Below are 19,459 nucleotides of genomic sequence, written 5' to 3'. Positions count from 1 at the left end.
AATTAACGGCCAGCCATACAAACGAGGGAAACCAAAACACTTTTTGCCAGTCACTCACGAGTACATCAGCAAGGCGACTCACTGCCCCGACCTGCGATCCTACTGCCAGGAAGATCGTATTGGTGGTGTGTGCTTCAGTGCAATGTGAACAATGAGCCTGTAGCCCTTGAATTTGTATTTATTTCGTCATTATTATTATTATTTATTTTTTTTTTTTGCACTACGCTCCCTTCCCTCCAAAGAAAAACTTAAAGTGCTCCTAGTGCTTTGGAATTTAAGCAAGAACCGGGGGCCGCCAGCGTCGTTCGCTGTCTTTGGTGACTTATGGGGGGGAGAAAAAAGGGCAGCAGGGCTGGGGCCGCCCTTAGCTCTGCCATAAGTCGAGCAGGGATGGACGGAGCAACCTCCCCCTGCGGCCAGGAGAGCCGTGGCGGTGGGGAGGGAGCTCTCTGCTTCAAGTACTGCACCAGGGAGGTGCCAAAAAGCCCTGATCCGAGCCCTCTCCACCAAGCAGCTGAGGTTGCTCCTTCCCTGGGGCAGCAGAGCCCACACCAAGGGGCTGGGGGTGCTCGGGGTGACGAGTGACAGCGAGCTCGGTGCAAGCAAGGCAGGTGACAGGGTGACCAGTGAGGCCAGGGCTGCCCCAGTGCTTGGGGCTGCTCACACTTCCAGTTGACATTTTCACCAGCCTTGGAGCAGCCCCTTCCAGCCCAGCACGGGTCCAGAGCCGCTTTACTCACCCCACGCAGGGCTCAGAGACGTGGCAGGGAACACATCCAGCCTGAAACACGGAGCCTCACCTCCCAGAGCTGCCAATTCTGGTCCGAGGGAAGGTCAGACTGAGCCTCCTCCCAGCCTGACCCAGCACACCAAAGCCCCGTGGCCACAGCCTGCTCCGTGGCACCCCAGGAGAGAGCCAGGAGAGGAGGGGAAGGAGCCCAAGGACCAGATTTCAGCAGCTTCTGCCCCCTCCCTGCACAACAGCAGGGCTCCTGCGCCTCCCCGGGGGCTCTGCTGGTTCACATTTGCTCAGGGTAGAAGTTTCGGGTATCTGCTAAATGCCAGTGAATACTGAGGGGCAGAAGAGCCCCACGATGGGTGAAGAGGAGGGATCAGGACCACGCTCACCCCCAGCAGGTGAAGCAGCCCTCATTTCACACACACTTCAGGCCCAGGCATCCTTTTGCTGAGCCAACTCCAGCAATAAGAGCCCCCAGCCCTCCATCCCCTCCCTCCCAGCAGCTCCAGCCCTCTTCCTCCGCCACCAGCCGGGGGTTGGGCACAAGGCAGCCACCTCAGGAGCAGCAGGAGCACTCGATCTCACCCTCACAGGCCTTCGCTGGGGATATGCTTCGAGCCCACGAGCCTAGGCAGGATGGGGACAGCAACCGGGGCCAGCAGTCGGAGCAGGACCACGCTCCAGCCCCCTGCCCCTAACACTGGTAACTGAGCTCCACGCTCCCACGCGAGTCAGGATGCAGAGTACTTCACGGAATACATCTTTGCAGGAAGACAGTTGCCTCTCCCAGCGACGGATGTGCAATTAAAAGAGTAACTAGAACAGTCTCAGACCAGGCGCGGTCCGAGCGAGATCCGTTCCTTCCAAGTGTGCAGATAAAAAGTGCAAATATGCATTGGATGTTTCTTTTTTTTTTTCTCTAGTGAGGAAGCTCTGGTGCATTTAGCTGCCAACATCTTGAAGACCAGACCAAGGAAAAAAAAAAAAAAAAAAAGCTTCCAGAGAGAGAGTTCAGCTTCACTTTGCTACATGGTACCTTAATAAAAGTCACAGTTCTCTCGCTCACCGCCCGCAGCCGTCGGCTCAGTCCCGCTCAGGGCTGGGGCAGGTAGTGGAATGTTTGTGTCAATGAGTTAGATGCTTCAGGGGGAGGAAAAAAAACAAAACAAAAAGGTTACAATCCTATACACAAATGCCACTTCTGGGAGGAAAGGGGCCTGGCGGCCTCCTCAGTTCTGCGGCGCGGGGCAGGAGCTGTGGTGGGTGTTTGCTTCCGAGCCGCCTGCAGCAGAGAGCAAGGGGGCACTGTCTGCAGCCCCGCCGAGCTGGGGACCCGCCGTGTAGCTGTCGTTCCCAGCCAGGGCCCCGTAGCAGCCAGAGCACTGAGGGGTGGCCAAGCTGGGAGGAGAGAGCAGAAAACCAGAAGGGGACTCAGGGATGGATGGTTTTGAACGTTGCCTCCATCGCCAGGCAGCCCAGGGAAGAGTTCTGCCCCCCAGCACTGACCACGGTGCACGTCTGTGGGTTAGGATGAGCAGGTTGGTGTCCCCAGGGAACCTGGCTTTGAGGAAGCAGGTGCAAAGAAAGGAGCACCAGGTCCTACAGAATTGGTCGAGGAGAGGCAGAACCTCTCAGTTCCTCACAAAAAAAAACAAAAAAAAAAAACACACACAGCCAGGAGGACCTCAGAGCCCCAGGCAGCAAGGCCAGGGCTGTCGGGTTTCATTTTAGTTTTGCTGGGGACACCAGAGCATCCTCCCCCATCCCAAATGTTCCTGCAGAGCTTTGTCCCGGAGACCACATCTCTCCCAGGGCTTCACCACCTCACTTCCCAGCAGAAAAACTCCTCCGGAGGTGATTTAGGAGCCCCAATCCTCCAGATGAGGAAAGATCAGCTTCCCTGGATGAGGCCTCCTGCATGTAACCACTGCACATTTCAGCGTGATATCCACTTTAATCACTTTTACCCAATAAAAATAGATCTGAGCTTTCTCCACTCGCCCAGCACAACACTTACCCTCCTTCTCTGGCCCCAAGCCGCGACAAGTCGTCATCGCTGTCGTAGCGCCTTGGATTGTCGAAGAAGTAGGCTCTGGAGCTGTAACTGTGACTATTGACCATTCCTGCTGGAGTCTGTGACAGGAAAAAAAAAGGCCAGGAGTGAGATTTCTGACAGCATTCCTAGAGGTCTGCTCCCCAGACAGGAGGTGTTGAGCCTCAGCAGCTCGCCCCGACCTACCAGGTTCTGACTCAGTCTCTGAGCCCGGAAGAACAGCACCACGAAGGTTGTTGGCACCAGCTCCCAGAGAAAGAGGACCACTCCGAACACGACGTATTCTTCGCTGCTCACTTCCATGTGCACCTGTGGAAGGAAGTTGGAGGTCTCTCAATTCTTAGCTATCAGAGCTACACAGCTCCCAGAGCTGGGCACAGCTCAGGGTAACTGCAAATGCGGTGAGATCCTGATGAAAACTTATTCTGAGCCTGATGATCCTTATTAAACATTGCTCTTCTGCTCTGACTTGTTCCTCCTCTCCCCCAAAAGAAGAGTTAGATTGAAATTGATGATAACAGAATCCCTCCTGAAGTAGGAAGGTTGAGGAAGATTCAGGCTTGCCCCAGTGGAGAGAACAAGCAGGGCTTTAGAACACAGAAATCCAGCTTACCTGGGGATTCAGAGGAACACACACCCCCATGTAACATCCTTTTCCCCTACACGTGCCCCCACGGGAGCCCTTTCACTTTGCTCCTAGCTCTGGACTCGGGGTGACAGGCTTACCTTATCAGAAAGGTTGTCCCAGCCATAATTAAATGGCCCAGGAACACTGTCTGGAGATATGGCCACAGCCACCAGGTTATAGCAAGCCCTTGAGGAATACAGAAGAGCGACTACAGAGCCCACAAGAATAGCTTGGCAGACAGATGTTCCCTGGAACAGAAAGGAAAAAGCAGCTTTAAGACAAACCTTCCTACAGAGCTTGGATTTCCCCCATTTAAATACACGAGAAGCTGTGCAGGCAAGAATGACCTGGAACATTTGTATGTTGCTAAAATATTCAGAGCTGGTTACGAGCTTCCTCATGTGATGAGTTCACTGGAGTAGCAGGAAAGGCTCAAGGCACAGGAGCATCATCCTCAGGGTTTTACTGACCTGCAGAGTTGTTTGTCAGCTCCAAATCGGGGGCCAGAGATGGCCCCACACCCACTGCCTTCCTCTGGCAGCCTCCCCAAGGCCAGCCAACAGCCACCAAGCAAGATCTTGCTGCTTTTAACATCCTCAGCAGGCCCAGACTTCGCTACGCTGCATGGTGGAAGCCAAAATAGGGGCAAACATCTGAGCCAAGACACAGCTGGCTTGACTTTGTGTGTGGGCAGACATCTCCCAGAGGGAGCTCACCTCGCTGACCTGCTCCCCATCCCAACTAGGGGCACACCAGCTCTGTTTTCCCAGCTTTGCTCAAGGCAGTGCCTTGGAAGAATCATTTTGAAGGTGTTAGAAACCTTCACCAGGCAGTCCAGCTGGGTACTCAGAAGAAGCAGGCTTCTCCATAGCACGCTGTACAAGAACAAAGCCCTACAGGCAGCCCCAGGCATGGAACTAGAGGAAGTTGCCACATCCACAAAGCTCCAGATTCACCTGAGGACACGCTGGGAAGGTCTCTGAGGAGTCCCTCTGACACCTGGAAGGACAGAAGGGCTCCGAGCACACGAGGCGAGGCGCTGCATTACTGTGAAGGCAGCACTTCAAAAATATCTGAGCCAGGCAGCTGACTTCCTTCTGCACCTGACTGCTCCCAGATCCTGCAGTTTGCCCTACAGCTGCTTCCAGGCTGATCAGGAGGCTGCTGCCTGCCCTTCTCGCCAGGCAGGGTGAAATCACTGCCTTTGACAGGGGCAAGGGCTTTTCAGAGGAAGAAATGGGGGAAGAGCTCTCAGGTGCATGCTTAATTGCAGCCTGCTGGTGCTTCACCCTCTTCATCTGCAGGAGGAGAGTTGTACATGTTCAGAACCTCACCTGTCCTTCTGCTGTGGGACAGGGCCTACAGAAGCTTCTCCTCCCGTCCAAGAGGCTCCTCTCAAGCAGAACACAGTAGCACTGCCTCTGGATTAAACAATCCAGGCAGCTAATGCTGGACTGTTACTAGATTCCCTCTGCAGAGAGGGGTGTTACGCATGTCAGAGCTATCAGCACTGTGCTTCGTGGCAGTACACTGCAGGAACTACATCTTACTTCTTAGAGAATCCTCTTTTCCAAACTTAAATCCCAAAATTAAACTAAAAATTGAGTTCTGAAGTTAAACCTCTAAAATTGAGTAGCATGAGCAGCTGCTAAGCCTCCTGTTGTGCACCAGCAAAACTGCAGGCACCTTCCCCTAAAACATGCAGGACGCATTATCCCTGTAGCAGGAGCAGATAGCTCTGGAGAGAGGAGCCTGGGGCAGTCCACGAGGCGTTTCCCTACCTTGGACTCGAGGTAGACGTTTGCTGAAGACATCTTTCCCAGTTTGCACATGCAGCAAGCCAGGGAGATTGCACAGAGGATGAAGAGGCTGTCGTTGACCAGGGTGCGGGCGAGGACCGTCCACCTCAGCTGGTCCTGCGGGACCTCCCCGTGGATTAGCATTGCACAAGTCAGGTTCACAACGAGGAAGAGGAGGCTGGTGAGGATGGAGCCCAGATACAACAGGACCCTGGAGAGAAGATGGAAAAAAAAAAAAAAAAAAAAAGAGTTAAATCACACGGTTTTGGAGTCATACTTCACAATCCTTCAGTCTCATCAGGAGGGAGCAAGCAGAATGAGAGGCATGCTACAAAAATTTGGGCATTCCAGAAGTTCCAGTGGTTGTACTGACAGCCCAGGTCTGCAGAGTATTTATTTGTCTGAGCTGCTCTCCTACAGCACGAGCTGTGTGAGTGGCCGTGAGTTACCAGGCTCATCTTCTGACAGTCAGGCTCTTATCTTGCAGATTGCAAGTGTCGCTCGAGCTCTGCATTAACTTCAGTCGATGCCTTCTGAGTCATCACAACCACTGCAGCTTTATTGAAAGCCACTGGAGCTTGCCTTTTCCACCATGGGATTACCTGGAAAAGGCCAGGAAGCACCTGGGCTGCACAGAAGTGTACCACCTTTTGCTCAAACACCTCTCTTGGAGGTGGGACGGCTCAGGAGGACCTTGAGAGTTCCCCTAGCTTGCTATCAGCACCCACACCGGGATGCTGATGGCACACGGAGGCATGCAGCACACATCTCACCTTCCTTGGAGCTCACATTCCTGCTCCAAGGAGCAACACTGACCCTCTGTCAGAGCACAGCCAGGTAAGGCATTAGCTCTGTTCAGTTTTTGGGGTCCAAAGCCCCCATTTCTTATGCCACGGGTTTATTTCACCTTAAACAGCCTCTAAAGATTAGATGAAAGCACCACTTACTTGTACTTGTTGAATTCAGCTGCACATTTCACTTTGAATATGACCTAGGGGGAAAAAAAAAAAATTGCAGAGCATTACTGAGCGTGCCCTACAGCTCTCCTTTAAGCTTGGTGATGATGGATACAACAGGAGCCAGCATCCAGCTGGGGATCTTGAAGGACCACGGCACCTCTTAGCACAAAATCTTGCTTCGTACCCACTGCAAAAGAGACTTGCAAGGTCTGAACGCAGGTGTCTGATGGGCACAGACACTGAATATCCCATAGGTGTGGTGTAAAGACCTCGTCACTAAGGACTCAAGGGAATATTTTAAAATATTTTAGTGAAATCAAGCATGATTGAGCTCCTGTTGGAGAAAACCACCTCAGCAAGACAAATAACGGATCCAAACCAGCCCAGTGGTGTCAGACGATGGGCCTGCAGGCTGTAAGAGACACGCAGAGCTCTCAGCTCCTCCACCCTGCAGATATTTGGAGGCCAAACACACCTGAGGAGTAACTCAGAGGGAAGAAGCCCTCCAGAGGTGGAAGGCCCAGCTTTTTGAGGTGTTTGGCACCTGGTGACAGCGATCTGCAGCCCACAGCCCTCCCCAGAGCACTAAACACTCTGTCCAAAAGGGAATCAGCGCTGCCATCCTTCCCCACACCCCAGGGACCTGCGGGGTCACACTCAGCCTCACAGCTCGTGTCCTGAGGGTTGGGATCCCGAAGGACAGAGCCTCCGAGGCAGATCCAGGGTTCAGCACAAATCTCAGCAGGTGCAGAGCTTTGGTTCCACTTCTTCCAGGAGCTCTCCCTGTCACCTCCCAGGCTGCAGAAGCAGGGAAGGATCACTCACCCGTCCCTCACAAGGCACTCAGCTGTTCCTCCTGCTGGGATTTCAGCACCACAAAGCTTCTGGGATCAGGCTCCTGCCAGCAGGATTCCCAGCCACACTCCGGGACCTGAGGGCTGTCTGTTCCATTACGATCGTTTCGAGCATTTGAAGTCCTTCCTACAGGAATTGGACAGCTTCAGACCCTGTGCTAAGTACTCCAAGCAGTCCCCGAAGCCCTCTGCCCCGTTGTTGAGGGTTGCACCAGTCAGAAGCACAAAGTGATGCACACAGAGCCCCTCCAAGAGGAAACCTGAGCCTTGGAAGGAGAAGCACGGTCACTTTGAGACAGAAATCCCCAAATCCTCCATCCTTGGCTTGCCTGTAGGCTGCATCCAATTGCTTTGGGAGCATCAGGACAGCCAGCCAGGAAGCCTTTTGGTCTGGCACACAGCTTTGCAGCACGGAAATCCAGTTCAGAAACTAGTGCCAGGGCTCTGACTCCCAAAAGAGCAGCCCAGAGCCACAGCTTCTGCTAGCAGCAAGCCCCCAGACAGAAAGGGGAAGGCCACGGGGCAGCAGAAGGGAGGTGCTGGCTCCAGCAGTACCAGCCTCGGGTTTTTCTTAACTATTTAGCCTCAACACCAACCTACAGATGCTCCTCTGCTTGATCGTGGTGCATCCAGCCACAAGAGACCTGAAAGAGGCAGAAACTTGTCATTTCCTGGTGGAATCAGCCTCAACCAGCACCTATTGTCACCTCCTGGCTGCTGACACAGCCACCCGAGCACAGGAACCAGCTCCAGGACGGAGCATTTTGAGGCTGCGACCCCTCAGCAGCTGCCCCAAAACACAGGAGCCACGTCCCTGGGGTCTGCAGGACAAGGGGAGTGGAAGAGTGGGGGATAAGTGGGGGCTCCCCCAATTTTCCCTCTGAAAAGACAGCACCCTCTGGCGCAGGGCAGCGAGGACAACCAGCTCCCAGGCTGGATGCTCTCCCCGTGCCCGTCTGCTCCAGAGCAATTAGAGGAGCTGGGATGAAAGAGGCTGATGTCATCCCGCCCGCTGGAGTGCTCAGACCCAGACAGGTGAAGGGTTAGGGCCACGCCAGTCTGGCAGAGCAGCCCCGAGCAGAGCCCTTACTCATCGCTGTGCACCACTGCAGACTCCCAGGCCAGGCAGCGATGCCAAAAAGGTCTTGGAAAGGGTCAGGACGAGGTTGTTGTGGCTGCATTTATGGGTACTGGCTCCTGGTGATGACCTGGGGGCAGCAGAAGCTGGCAGGCTCTTGGGAAAGGCGGTGATGCTCCAGCAGATGCCCGGCTGGCAGCAGAGGAGCTCTTCCAAACAGGGTTGGGGTGTCCTGGGCATCCTTCTGCCTGCTGGGAGCAGAGCTGAGGAATTCTGACAGACCCCGATCTCCAGGTTCCCTGCAGAGATGCTCTTTGTTACAAGCTGAAGCAGGAAGGGAAGGTTCCAAGCAGAAGGCATCCCAGCTCCTGATGCTCCAGGTGGAAAAATCCCATGACAAAAGGGAGCTTGGACAGGACAGCCTCCTCCCCGCAGACAGGAGGAGCACGAGGCAGCTCCATCAGCTTGAATTTCGGTCCTAGAACAGTCCAAACTCCTCCAGCTCTCCACGGGGATTTGTTGTTTCCCCAAGGTTTTTCCCCAACCCATCCCCAGCTCGAGGAGCTCCATAAATCGAGCGAGATCAGCGCAAACAGCGCAGCACAGGCCCCGTTTTCCTTCCCTGCTTCGACAGATTGCAATTCCTCCAGCACCCCCACAAAGGCAGCACTGTGAGCAGGGACAATTAGCCATGCCTCCGGCACAAAAGCAGCCTCAGCTTTTATCTGAGGGCATTTCAACCAGGGACAGCAGCCCCAGAGCTCCTCTACAGGTTGCTGCCAGCTGGCCTGAGAGAGCTGGGAACTGCTGGGCCCTCCGAGCACCTCCTGCTTGAAGCCACCTGAGTAAAAATCCTCTAAATCCTCAGCCTGTTTCCACAGCAGCTTCTTCCTTTTTTCACTTGCTTGCTCCTCCTGAGCTTTAAGGAAAAAAAAAAAACACATCCAAGCTGGCATCAGCTGGCAGAAAGGTGCCATGTGTTGGTAGCTAAGAGGATGGGCTAGTTTTATCAGCCTGCTCTCCAAGCAAAGGAGAACAAAATCACCATTTTTTTGGGTTAAAATGGAAGCCAGAAGAGCACCAAAAGGTCCATCGAGGTGGATTTTCTCCAAATCCCACAAGCTCTGGCTTTCACCACCGTGAGATCACTCCAAGACACGACGTGCTGGCCACCCGTGCTGCTCGGGGCAGCCAAGTGTCAGGCCCTTCTCTGTGGGGAAGCATGCACACCCATTAAAATAAGTCACTTTATCCTTTTCCCACTCTGGATGCTGAGCTCCTGTTTCCTCAGACAGGATTTCCCTTGGCTCTAGGTCTGCAAGGAGACAGAAGCAGGGCATACCCAGCCAGAGTCCGCTGCAAAACAGCCACCACAGCAGGGAGGGAGCCTGCCTGAACTCATTTGCCTTTCGTTAAGGGAGGTTTTTAACGAGCCTGCGAGGTGGTAAACCTGCTGTCAAGTCCAGTAGCCTCACTGGAAACAGAAATCCAGCCAGTTTGGGGCAACAGAGCTCGGGATCTCCTGCTGAGCTTGCCTCCTAAAGGGACACACAAACACCTACTGGTTGCAAAAATGGGTAGCTCAGGCTCCCTTCAATTTAAAGATGGATTATAGACATTATATCCTAAATATTACGCAGCATTTCTTATTCTGCTGGCACTCGACAAGCAATGCATCCGATATTGGCAGAATTAACACCAGCTCCCAGGTGTTTGTGCCGGGCAGGGAAGCACCCACACAGCTGAGCAACCCCACAGCCCCGAGCCTCGTGGTATCGTGTGAGGGCAGACGTCCTAGGGAACGTGAAATAATCCCCAGGGGTGAGACATCGGAGCGGCTTCACTGCCTGTGAGCGATTCCTTTGTGAGGCTGCGGGGTCTGAGCAGCAGCGACGGAGCTGGAAGGAAAAAAAGTGCTGCCTTGTTTACGAAGCGAGTCCCCGAACCGGGAGAAACTGGAGCAGAAGAGAAATATTCAGAGGGGGAAGGGAGCAAGAAAAGGGTTTGGGGGGGCAAATAAAACACAAAATGGGCAATGGGGGAAGGCAGGGGAGGAGGGATGTGGATCAGCACCAAAAACAAGCGGCTCAGCGCCGTCCTGGGGGTGTTGTTGTGCCGGGAAGGGGCTCAGCTCCGCAGCCCGGGCTGTTCCGGGGGGAGGCAGAGGGGTTTTGGGGTTTTTGTGAGGCACCAAAGGGCACGGAAAGGAGCGGGGCTGGCGGCGGCGAGGGGCCGGAGGGAGCGCAGCAACAATAGCAGAAGAGGCTCCGGGCTGGTGACGTAATGCTTGGCGGCCCTCCAGGCCCCTGCTGCTGCTGCTGCCACTTCCCGGGCCCTTAGCAGGAGAGAAATCAATGAGAAATTAGAGAAAAAAAGGTTTTAAAAAAAAAAAAAAAGCCTGGTGAAGGGACCCACGGCGCTGCCACCCCCACACAGGGAGTGGGGGCAGGGGGCACCCTGTGTGTGTGTGGGGGCTGCCCCTCAACCCCTCCCCACCTCAGCACTCAGGCCACGACCCCAAAACCTCCCATTTTTCCCCCAAAACCCCCATTTCCCCCCAAAACCCCAATTTTTCCCTCATAAACCCTTCCAAGCGGGGTTTTGAAGCTGCCAGGCGCCCCTCCTCCCCCCTCACCCCCCCACAAGCCCTAAAAACGAAGGCAAAGCCCCAAATTAAAAAAAAAATCACCTCAGCGAAGTAGAGCGTGAGGAGGCAGAGGCTGCAGAAGAGCAGGCAGCCGGGCAGGCAGTGCAGCAGCCAGTGGGCGAAGGGCTGCGGGAGCCGGAGGGCCCTGGGGGAGCCCTGCAGGCAGAAGGAGAAGAGCGTGGTCCTGAGGGCGGCCCAGAGGAGGCCGAGGAAGAGGCAGAGGGTGCGGTAGCTCAGCCGCCGCTGCCGGTAGTAGAGGAGCAGCCAGAGCTGCAGGTAGGCGAAGAGGAAGAGGGAGGCGCACAGCGCCGTGTGGACGGCCGTCAGCCCCAGCTCCACGCCGGACACCGCCGCCGTCGCCACCACCGGGGCCGGCCCCTCAGCGGGGGCCGCCGGGGGGTTCATAAGGAGCGGGGGGGAGGCGGCACCGAGCCCGCGGGCACCGCCATGGAGCTGCTGACAGACGCACGCAGCGCGGAGCCCTCCCCGCCGCGCTGCCCGCCCGCCCTCTCGCCGCCAAGCGAGTGAGGAGCGCCGGTATTTGAGGGGGTGGCTGGAGGCAGAGCGCGCTCCCCATTGGTTCTTCCCGGCGCTAGCCCCGCCCGCCGAGCGCAAAGAGGAGCGAGGATTGGGCGGCGCTGCCTGTCACTCTCCGCCAGGCCCCGCCCCTCCCGCTCGCCGGCCTCCGGGAGCGCTGGGCTGCTGTAGGCTGCGACCCCGCCCCCCTGGGGGAGGGGCCTGAGGGGGATTCGCGGCTCTGATTGGTTGCGGGAGGGGAGGGGGCGGGGCCGCGCCTTTCGCGGCGGCGCGGAGGGTCCTGGCAGGTTGAAGGGGGGTCCGCTAGGGTCCTGGCAGGTTAAAGGGGCCCCATAGCAACAGGGCTGGGTCCTGGAAGGTTGAGGGGGTCCCGTAAGGTCCTGGCAGGTTGAGGGGGTCCCGTAGGGTCCTGGAAGGTTGAGGGGTCCCCTAAGGTCCTGGAAGGTTGAGGGGTGTCCCAGCAGCAGGGCAGCTGGGGGGGCAGGTTGGGTGGCCACCGTGGGGGGGGCTTGGGGACGTCGCTCGGAGTCCCCTCCGTGTCCTCAGCCCCTACGCTGAGACCCCTGAGGCTCCGATCCGTCACCCACAGCGAGCTGCGGCACGGGAACCCTGCCTGCGTGCTCCCCGCGGGGGACGAGGGACAAGGGAGCAGCGGCACCTACACGCTGGGCACCCAGGAAGGTGACAGTGACACCCCAGGTAAGTGACATCCCGGGTAGGTGACATCCTGGGTAGGTGACATCCCGGGTGGGTGACAGTGACACCCCGGGTAGGTGACACTCCAGGTAGCTGACGTCCCAGGTAGGTGACACCCCAGGTAGGTGACATCCTGGGTAGGTGACATCCTGGGTAGGTGACATCCCAGTTGGGTGACAGTGGCACCGCAGGTAGGTGAGACCCCAGGTAGGTGGCAGTGACACCCCAGGTAGGTGACAGTGACACCCCGGGTAGGTGACATCCCAGTTGGGTGACAGTGACACCCCGGGTAGGTGATACCCCAAGTAGGTGACATCCCAGGTAGGTGACAGTGACACCCCAGGTAGGTGACACCCCAGGTAGGTGACAGTGACACCCCGGGTAGGTGACATCCCAAGTAGGTGACACCCCAGGTAGGTGACAGTGACACCCCGGGTAGGTGACATCCCAAGTAGATGACACCCTGGGTAGGTGACACTCCAGGTAGGTGACATCCCAGGTAGGTGACACCCCAGGTAGGTGACAGTGCCACCCCTGAGCCAGCTCAGGATCATCCATCAGCGATACCATCCATCAGCATGGGGCCAGCTGCCCCACAGGGGCTTTGGGGACAAGGAGGGTGCCGGGTCACACCATGGGCTGTTGGCCGTGCACTGCCATGGGACAGCTCTGCCCCGTTGGGAGGCTGTGGCGTGTCCTCAGGGGTGCTGGGAGGTGGGGGCTGAAAGTGAAAAAACTCAGGGAAATGAGTTTTATTTTTATATTATCCTGAAGGGCCCTTTCTGGGGTCCCCAGCAGGAAAGGGGGGTCCCATGGCACGGGGGCAGCACGGGCACATCGCAGTGAGACAAAGCACGCTGGAGAACAGGCTGGGATTTTATTTCATGTAAACGTTTCCCAGCCTGTTGAGGACCCTCGAGAAGCCAAAAAGGCTCCTTGTGCCAAAAAACAGCTCCTGTAGGTCATGATAGCCTCGCTTTTGGGCACCCTCACCCCTTTATTCCAGCCCCGTATCTCATACGCTCACACCAAGGCCTCCCTCCTCCACAAGCCTGATGTGGGATCCGAAATCGCAGAGCATGGGGGAGGCAGCAGGGACACTGGGGGAAGTGTCAGCGTGCCGGAGAGGAGCCCCGTTATCTCGTGCCTTCGTGTGCCAGATGTGCCTCCAGTCCCCTGAGCTGTGCTGGCGCTGGTCCGCGCGGCGGAGGGGTTGCAAAGCAGCCTGCAGCCTCCCGAAAATGCTGCTGGTGAAAAGGGGGTTTGTCTGCGCACGGAAGATCTGTGAGCACTCAGCTTTGAAGCAGGGATTGGGGACAAATAGTGGATAAACAGCGCTGTGGTGAGGCTCTGCCTGCCCTCCGAGCGCAGCTCCGGGCTCTCAGCATTGTCCCCACGGGGCAGCCGGGCTGGGATACTTTTTAGTACATTCGGTGTAAAAATAAACCCCTTTTTGTGTAGAAATAAACCCCTTTCTGTGTGAAAATAAACCCTTCTGTGGCTGAGGGCTCAACGCCACAGCAACATATGACAGAGGGCACCGCTGTGATCAGAAATGGGCCTGGCTTATTATATGCCATGTGCCTCCTCCCCAGGCTGCTGGGGAGAAGGGGCAGGTGGAAACGGGAGCAGATATTTCTTTTCTGTGTTTACAGACGAGTGTGGCCCCTTTCCAAAGTGGCAAAGAACCAGCTCAGCGCTGTCACCTCTCCAGGGCGGCTTCTTGACCGTACTCAGAGCAGCAGGGGCAAAGAAGTTGCCCTCAGAAATTTTGAAGGGAGCTGGCTGATGAGCTCGTTGTTCCAGCAAAACCGTGTAGTGATAATTAACCTTAGACTCGTCAGCTGATTAGGAGAAGGCTGGTGCTGGCCACTTTTTCGAGGGAGGGCAGGGAAGAGAAGCCTGTAGTGAAAAATATATAAAGCAGTGGAAAATGCAATCTTGCTGCCCAGCCATAGGATTCCACGAAACCAACGCATAGCCTCACCCTGAAAAAAAAGACAAAAAGACTGAAATGTTTTGCTTATTGACATCAGCAGCATTTCAACAGCTGTCAGCAGTGTATGTCAACAGTTGTCAGGCATTTCACGTGGAGTTTGTGTGGTCTTTTGATGAATTAAAGACTCTCAGGACAGCCCAGGCCCTGGTCAGCAAAGTGGCCATGGGCTGATGGTTTCCAGCTGCACTTTAGTGGGATCCCAAGGGTGCTTTCTGTGCCTCTGATGAACCAATTTATTGTCTTCTTGGGAGAAAACAGGCTTGCAGACAGTACACCTGTTGGGACAGCCTCCGTGTTTGGACAAGCTAGCTGCAGGCCAACGTGCTGCTTTAGGAAAGGCTGGGCAGTCAGGTGTGTCCTGTGGGATTCTTGTGTGATCTGGAGAGCAGGAGGCTGAAACAAAGAGGATATTTTGTGAGTTTTCTGGATCCCCTAAAGAAATCCTGTGTGCACAGTCCAAAGTGCAGGACGAGCCCCGGGGCTGGCTGGCCGACGTTATGCTCTCCCTTGCGTTTTTCAGCAGCGTGCATATTTGTTCTGGGGCATCCAGCCATGCCAGGGAGGCTGCTGCAGGCCAGTTTTGCCTGCTCTAGCTCACGGGTCGAGTCAGCCCTGTGTGGATTTGGGGCTCTTGTGTGTCCCCGCTGCCGGCCAGGTTTGGAGGGCTTCGCACTGCTTAGCTGCTGCTGGGGGGGCAGGACAGGCAGGGAGGCCTGGCTGCCAAAAACACAAAGCTTCTGGGTGCAAAGTGAATGTCCTGCTGCAACAAAAGGCTGGATATATAGTGATCGTCACAGGAAAGGCCGTGGTGGCTCTGTTATCCTTTAGGAGCATATTCCTAGGGAGTAAAAACTTGCTGGCTGGGGGCTCTGCAGCCTGGAAAATGCTGGTACAATGAGATAAAATGAAGATGAAGCAGTAGTGTAATGTATTCAGACCAAAAGGGTATTTATATACATATATTTATATTGTGTTTTTCTGCACCTTGTCCAGTGCATCTTAAAAACCACCTCCTACCACCCTCCTTTGAACGAAATAAGCTGCAGCTTAATAAATACTGTAGATGGGGTCCTGGGGGTGATGAGGGGACCCCAGCCCATGTTTACCATTCAGGATTCCCAGGCTGAACCCAGAAATATCATTTGGCCAAGCTTTTCTTCATGTTCTCCACAGGGTTTTTCTCCCCGTGCCCAGCAGAGCAGTTCCAGTGCTCCACCATGAAGCCTGGGGTGCTTTGAGGACTGCTTGTCGTCCCCTGGTGGGGTCGGGTTCCTGTGACAGCTGGGTGTGCTCAGACTTGATTTTGTCTGTAATAAAATACTCAAAGCTCCAGACTTGGGGGGAAGCCCTTAAACCTGGTTTCAGTACGTGTTGGTGGGAAGGCAGAGCAGGCCAGAAGCCAGTGACCTCCAGGATGAGGCCTGGCTTTATTGGGGGGTTAAGAGATGTGCCCAAGGGCCTTACAAGTGATTTTAGGGGCAAAATGGGAGATGGAAGGAGGAGGACACAGGCTGGCAGGCAGGATATGAGCAAAGGGGATGGGATCACTGCCAGATTTTCAGCTGGGCAAGTGGATGGTGTTGTAATACTGAGGCTGAAGGAACAGACAACAGACTGACAACAAATTCTCCTACTTTGAACAGTGACTGGAGACGTGTTTTCCAAGGTTACCAGCTTGGACACGTTTATGGGGCATGATTCACGAAGAAAATCCCAAATACCCAGGTGCTCCAAGTCTCCCTGGAATATGGGTGATAAACCTCGCCTCCAGTTCTGTCTCTATGCCTCCAGGGAGTGCTCCTGGAGCTCCTTTGTACACCTCCAAGACTGGCACATCGCTGTGGGGAGCCAGAGACTGGGGCTGGGAGGAACAGAGGGCTGGAGGGTGGGAAATTCAGGTTCAAGAAGGAGGAGGAGGAGAGGGGTCAGCAGAGGTTGATGTGGCCCAGAGGGAAGCCCCTGGGCAGGAAGGAGTAACGAGGAGGTGAGAGGACACGAATGGGGATGGGATGAGCAAATATGAGCACGTTTTTATGAGTGAACAGCCAGAAAAGTGTGGGATGTGTGTGTGCTGGGGTGGTGGGACAGCGAGGGACTGTAGTGGGGCAGATGGGACTGGCTCTGGGAAATGTGTAAGGAAGCACCAGAGACTTTCAGGTGAAAAGGTTTCATTGCTTCCTCAGCGTTGTATTTATGCCTTCGTGCTGCTAAAGCCTCATCCAAACCCCTCGTGTACACGGGAGGGAGAGAAGGGAGCCTGTGAAGGCTGAGCGTGCCTGGCTTTCCCCAGCTGCCTGCTCTCGGAGCAAGGCTGAGGGACTTGGCTTGTTTTCGATCATTTGAGTTTGGGCTCGTAACGGGGCAGCGATAACGAGCTGACAGCATCTGACACGGTGCTGGGGGGAATGACAGTCCATGTACACAGGGGCATTTGTTAAGGAAAGCAGCTGCAGCTCGTAATGCAAAGCAAACATGTTCTTGGTGGCTTGAATCCCAGCTTTGTCTCGTTGTTGGCCAGGGATGTTGTTGACCAGCCCTGCTGCAGGGCACTCAGCAGCAAAGCTGGGTACCTGAAGGGCAGGCTGCAGCAGAACCTGGTTTTAAAGAGGGGAATTAAATGACTAAAAGATGTTTTCTCATCTTTGTTTGACTCCAAAAGAAAAAAATAAAAAAAAAAAAAAGAGGGAAGAAAAACAGCCCTAAATTGAAAGCACAGAGGATACATGTGCTTGCAGATACCACTCAGGGGAAAGGGAATGGCCTTTGCTGTCATTTTCATGGTTGTGTGAATCACCTGCTGCTCGAGTAACTAGTTTGTGATGTCCTCAAGGTGTTTGTGTAGCTGTCACATCTATAAATTAGTCATGCTGCACCTACCTAAACAGAAAACACTCGTATATATGTGTTTTTTTTGTTGTTGTTGTTATTTATTTGTTTTTTTTTGTTTGTTTTTGCAGTTGTGGCTCTCCCGTGCCTGTTACCAACAGTAACCATGCCAGCCCAGAAGGACAGATGGTTTCCTTCCTTCTCATTCCTGCTCTTCTGCGCTTACTTCATTCCGATGCTGGGAAGTACGAGTCTGCTACAGGAGCTGAGCCCCCAGGAGTATTTCAGTGGCTTGCAAGCTGGCAGGGCGTCCCTGGCTTATTTCAGCCCTAACGGTATGTATTCAACAGCATGCACATCAGCTGGGTTTGCAGGAGATTTGTGTCAGGGTGTGTATGGAAGTGGAATAATGAGGAGACAATTCTGAGTATTTTAAACCCAAAGCTGTTTTGAAGAGCTAGTCAAGCCCAGCTGGCAAAATGGGGTTTGCATAGCTCCTGAGTGCCCTTGGCAGGTGGAAGTGTCTTGGGGTGGCATCTGTCCTGGTTGTGTCCCTAAACACTCTCCTCTTCATTAATTTTCCAGATGCCCTGTAAGGAGCTACCCCCTGAAAGGTGCCGTGTTTCTTTTCCCAGCAATTACTCCCAGCAAGGCTAGCAGGGCCTGGCCTGGGGAGAAAAGGTGTCGTTCTGCTCTCCTGCTGCCTGCCTGCAAGAGGAAGGGATTGAAACCAGCTTTTTTTTTTTTTGCTGTTTTAGTTTCTCCTGGTGCCCAGCCCTTCTTGGAACAGATTGAGAACTCAGTCGAGGCTCTGCAGGACTACGGCATTTCGGTGGTGAAGGTAAATGAGGACAAGGAGTGGGGCAGGGCTGACTGTGGGGTGGACAGAGGTTGTCTCTGCCGACCTTGGTGATGGACAGCAGTGGGACCCCGCAGGAAAGGGGGTGCTGGCTGCACAGGGCATCACATTTTTTCCCTTGCCATGGCTTGTGGTAACCACAGCACACTGCTGTGAAGCAAAAGCATCACACCCGCTTGGGGGTCATGTCACACCTTCTGCCTGTGGGATGGGGCAGATTCCTCTGTCCAGGGAAGATTTTACATTGTCCACACTTCAAACAGAGCTTTGATTTGCATTTGTGGGTTTAGGAGATGTTTAACTTCTCATCTTTTTCTTGAAAATTGTCCCTTTTCATGGGAAACCTCATGGGCCAGGCTTGGCTGGCTGATCTAATCTGACCTCCCAGGCGGCTGCATATGGTTTGTGGCATTGCCTGGTTACTGATGTGTGCCCCTAACCATGGTGCAAGGAAGGATATGATCCCTGCTGTGTTGCACAAAAGAGCATCAGCCTGCTGCTTCACTCAGGGCATGGAACTTGCCTGACCCCATCTCGCCCTGTGCACTGGAAGAGGCTCTGACTGAAGAATGTTGGCGGGGGTCAGTTCACTTCTTTTCAATACCGTGCAATAAATGCTAAATAGGATGCGTTATTTTAAATTTTTTTGGCTGAATTTTTCTGCAGATGTAGGTGAGTGAATTACAGATTCATGCAAGTGCAATTAGATTTTATAAGAAGTGCTTTTATATATGTGTGTGTGTGTGTGTTTCAATTCCTCCAGACGCAGACTGAGTTCAGTAAGCAAGCAGTGGTCTGTCACTTTGAATATGCTTGGCAGATCACAAGACCTCTTAATCCTGTCTGACCCAAATCGAGGCAGGCTTGAGCTGGGGAACTGAAATACCAGCTCCAGTCCGCAGCACTGCACTCTGTTCATCTCACTGTGTGATTGTATTTTCTCTCCCAGCAGTTTTGGGAAGGCTGGCACTTATATCCTGGGATGGGAGAATGCTGTGGTACCGTGTGTTTGTAGGCATTTGTAGAGCTGGATGTCCAATAAATACTTTTAATTCCAGGTTAACTGTCCCAAAGAGGATGTCTCAAGATACTGTGGCAAAGAAAATGCAGTAAGGAAAGCCTACCTGTTCAGGTAAGGGTGCTTTCTGGGCACCACGCTGTAATTGCTTTGAAGTACAAAGGTTTGGAGGAAATGCTGTCAGGGAGCAGAGATGTCTGCAGAGGAAGCATGGAGCCATGAGGACAGCAGTGCCACACAGATTTTAGCAAAAAATACCCCAAAAAGGTTCCACACATGCAAAGCAGATGCCTTGTCCTCAGTGTGAAAACCCCTGTCCTGCCCCACGTTCCTTTTTATCAGCACAGAGCTGTTCTGCTACATGAAACCGTCAAAGACATCCTCAGTCAGTCCCTCTGGGCTCTCACCACCAGGTCCCCAGGACAAACAGTCAATGCACTAAGTTCTGGATCTGCTCCTAGAAAGAAACACTCCTTGGTGCCCTTCCTGTAGTTGTGGTTGGCTCACCACGCAGGTGGGAAGGTTTAGCTCTTGGTCTCTGCGTGGACTGTCAGCTGGAAGCTTTTCCACGTATCAGGTAGAGGGCTTTTTCAAAGCAAATGTGCTCTGTTCTCATTGATTATAATATATGACAGAGGAGGCCTTTTATCAGGGAGACCCTGCTAGTCCTAGGAACTCCCCAGGTTCAGTCCTGACATCTTCCTTCCAGCCATACCTGCCAGCAGACACCTGGAGACATCACTGAGTAGAAATGAATTTATTACGTG

General features: G+C 54.2%; 2 protein-coding genes across 3 annotated transcripts in view; one reads left to right on the top strand and one right to left on the bottom strand.

The window, feature by feature from the left end:
- Positions 1-1,634: 1,634 nt before the first annotated feature.
- On the bottom strand, positions 1,635-11,256 carry GPR137C (G protein-coupled receptor 137C). The gene is made up of 7 exons (XM_032189204.1): positions 10,800-11,256; positions 6,167-6,210; positions 5,202-5,430; positions 3,519-3,668; positions 2,979-3,101; positions 2,757-2,872; positions 1,635-2,137 (listed from the first exon to the last, which is right to left on the bottom strand). The coding sequence occupies exons 1-7, from the start codon at positions 11,160-11,162 to the stop codon at positions 1,969-1,971; spliced, it is 1,194 nt and encodes a 397-aa protein (XP_032045095.1). The 5' UTR covers positions 11,163-11,256; the 3' UTR covers positions 1,635-1,968.
- Positions 11,257-11,826: 570 nt separating this feature from the next.
- The window catches only part of TXNDC16 (thioredoxin domain containing 16), a 38,665-nt gene continuing 31,032 nt past the window's right edge, over positions 11,827-19,459 (top strand). The window contains exons 1-4 of one of the 2 annotated variants that reach the window (XM_032189355.1): positions 11,827-11,993; positions 16,947-17,150; positions 17,574-17,656; positions 18,733-18,806. In XM_032189355.1, coding sequence (XP_032045246.1) covers positions 16,982-17,150; positions 17,574-17,656; positions 18,733-18,806 — 326 coding nt within the window. In that variant the 5' untranslated portion in view covers positions 11,827-11,993; positions 16,947-16,981. Of the gene's footprint in view, positions 11,994-12,321; positions 12,334-16,946; positions 17,151-17,573; positions 17,657-18,732; positions 18,807-19,459 lie in introns of those variants that run through there. The other variant, XM_032189356.1, reaches the window with a different exon arrangement.

This window comes from Aythya fuligula, chromosome 5, assembly GCF_009819795.1.
Source record: "Aythya fuligula isolate bAytFul2 chromosome 5, bAytFul2.pri, whole genome shotgun sequence".
Taxonomy (NCBI): domain Eukaryota; kingdom Metazoa; phylum Chordata; class Aves; order Anseriformes; family Anatidae; genus Aythya; species Aythya fuligula.
The sequence above is the reverse complement of the archived record's forward strand: the minus strand, read 5'-3'. Positions and strand labels throughout refer to the sequence as shown.

What these genes read in the sequence shown, in the direction of transcription:
- GPR137C (XM_032189204.1), bottom strand. Translation starts at nt 11,162, where the DNA reads ATGAACCCCCCGGCGGCCCCCGCTGAGGGGCCGGCCCCGGTGGTGGCG. An exon ending in TCACGCTCTACTTCGCTGAG is followed by an intron (nt 6,211 to 10,799) that starts GTGATTTTTTTT and finishes TTTTCCCCCTAG; the next exon opens with GTCATATTCAAAGTGAAATG. An exon ending in AGAGACTGAGTCAGAACCTG is followed by an intron (nt 2,873 to 2,978) that starts GTAGGTCGGGGC and finishes TTCCTGTCACAG; the next exon opens with ACTCCAGCAGGAATGGTCAA.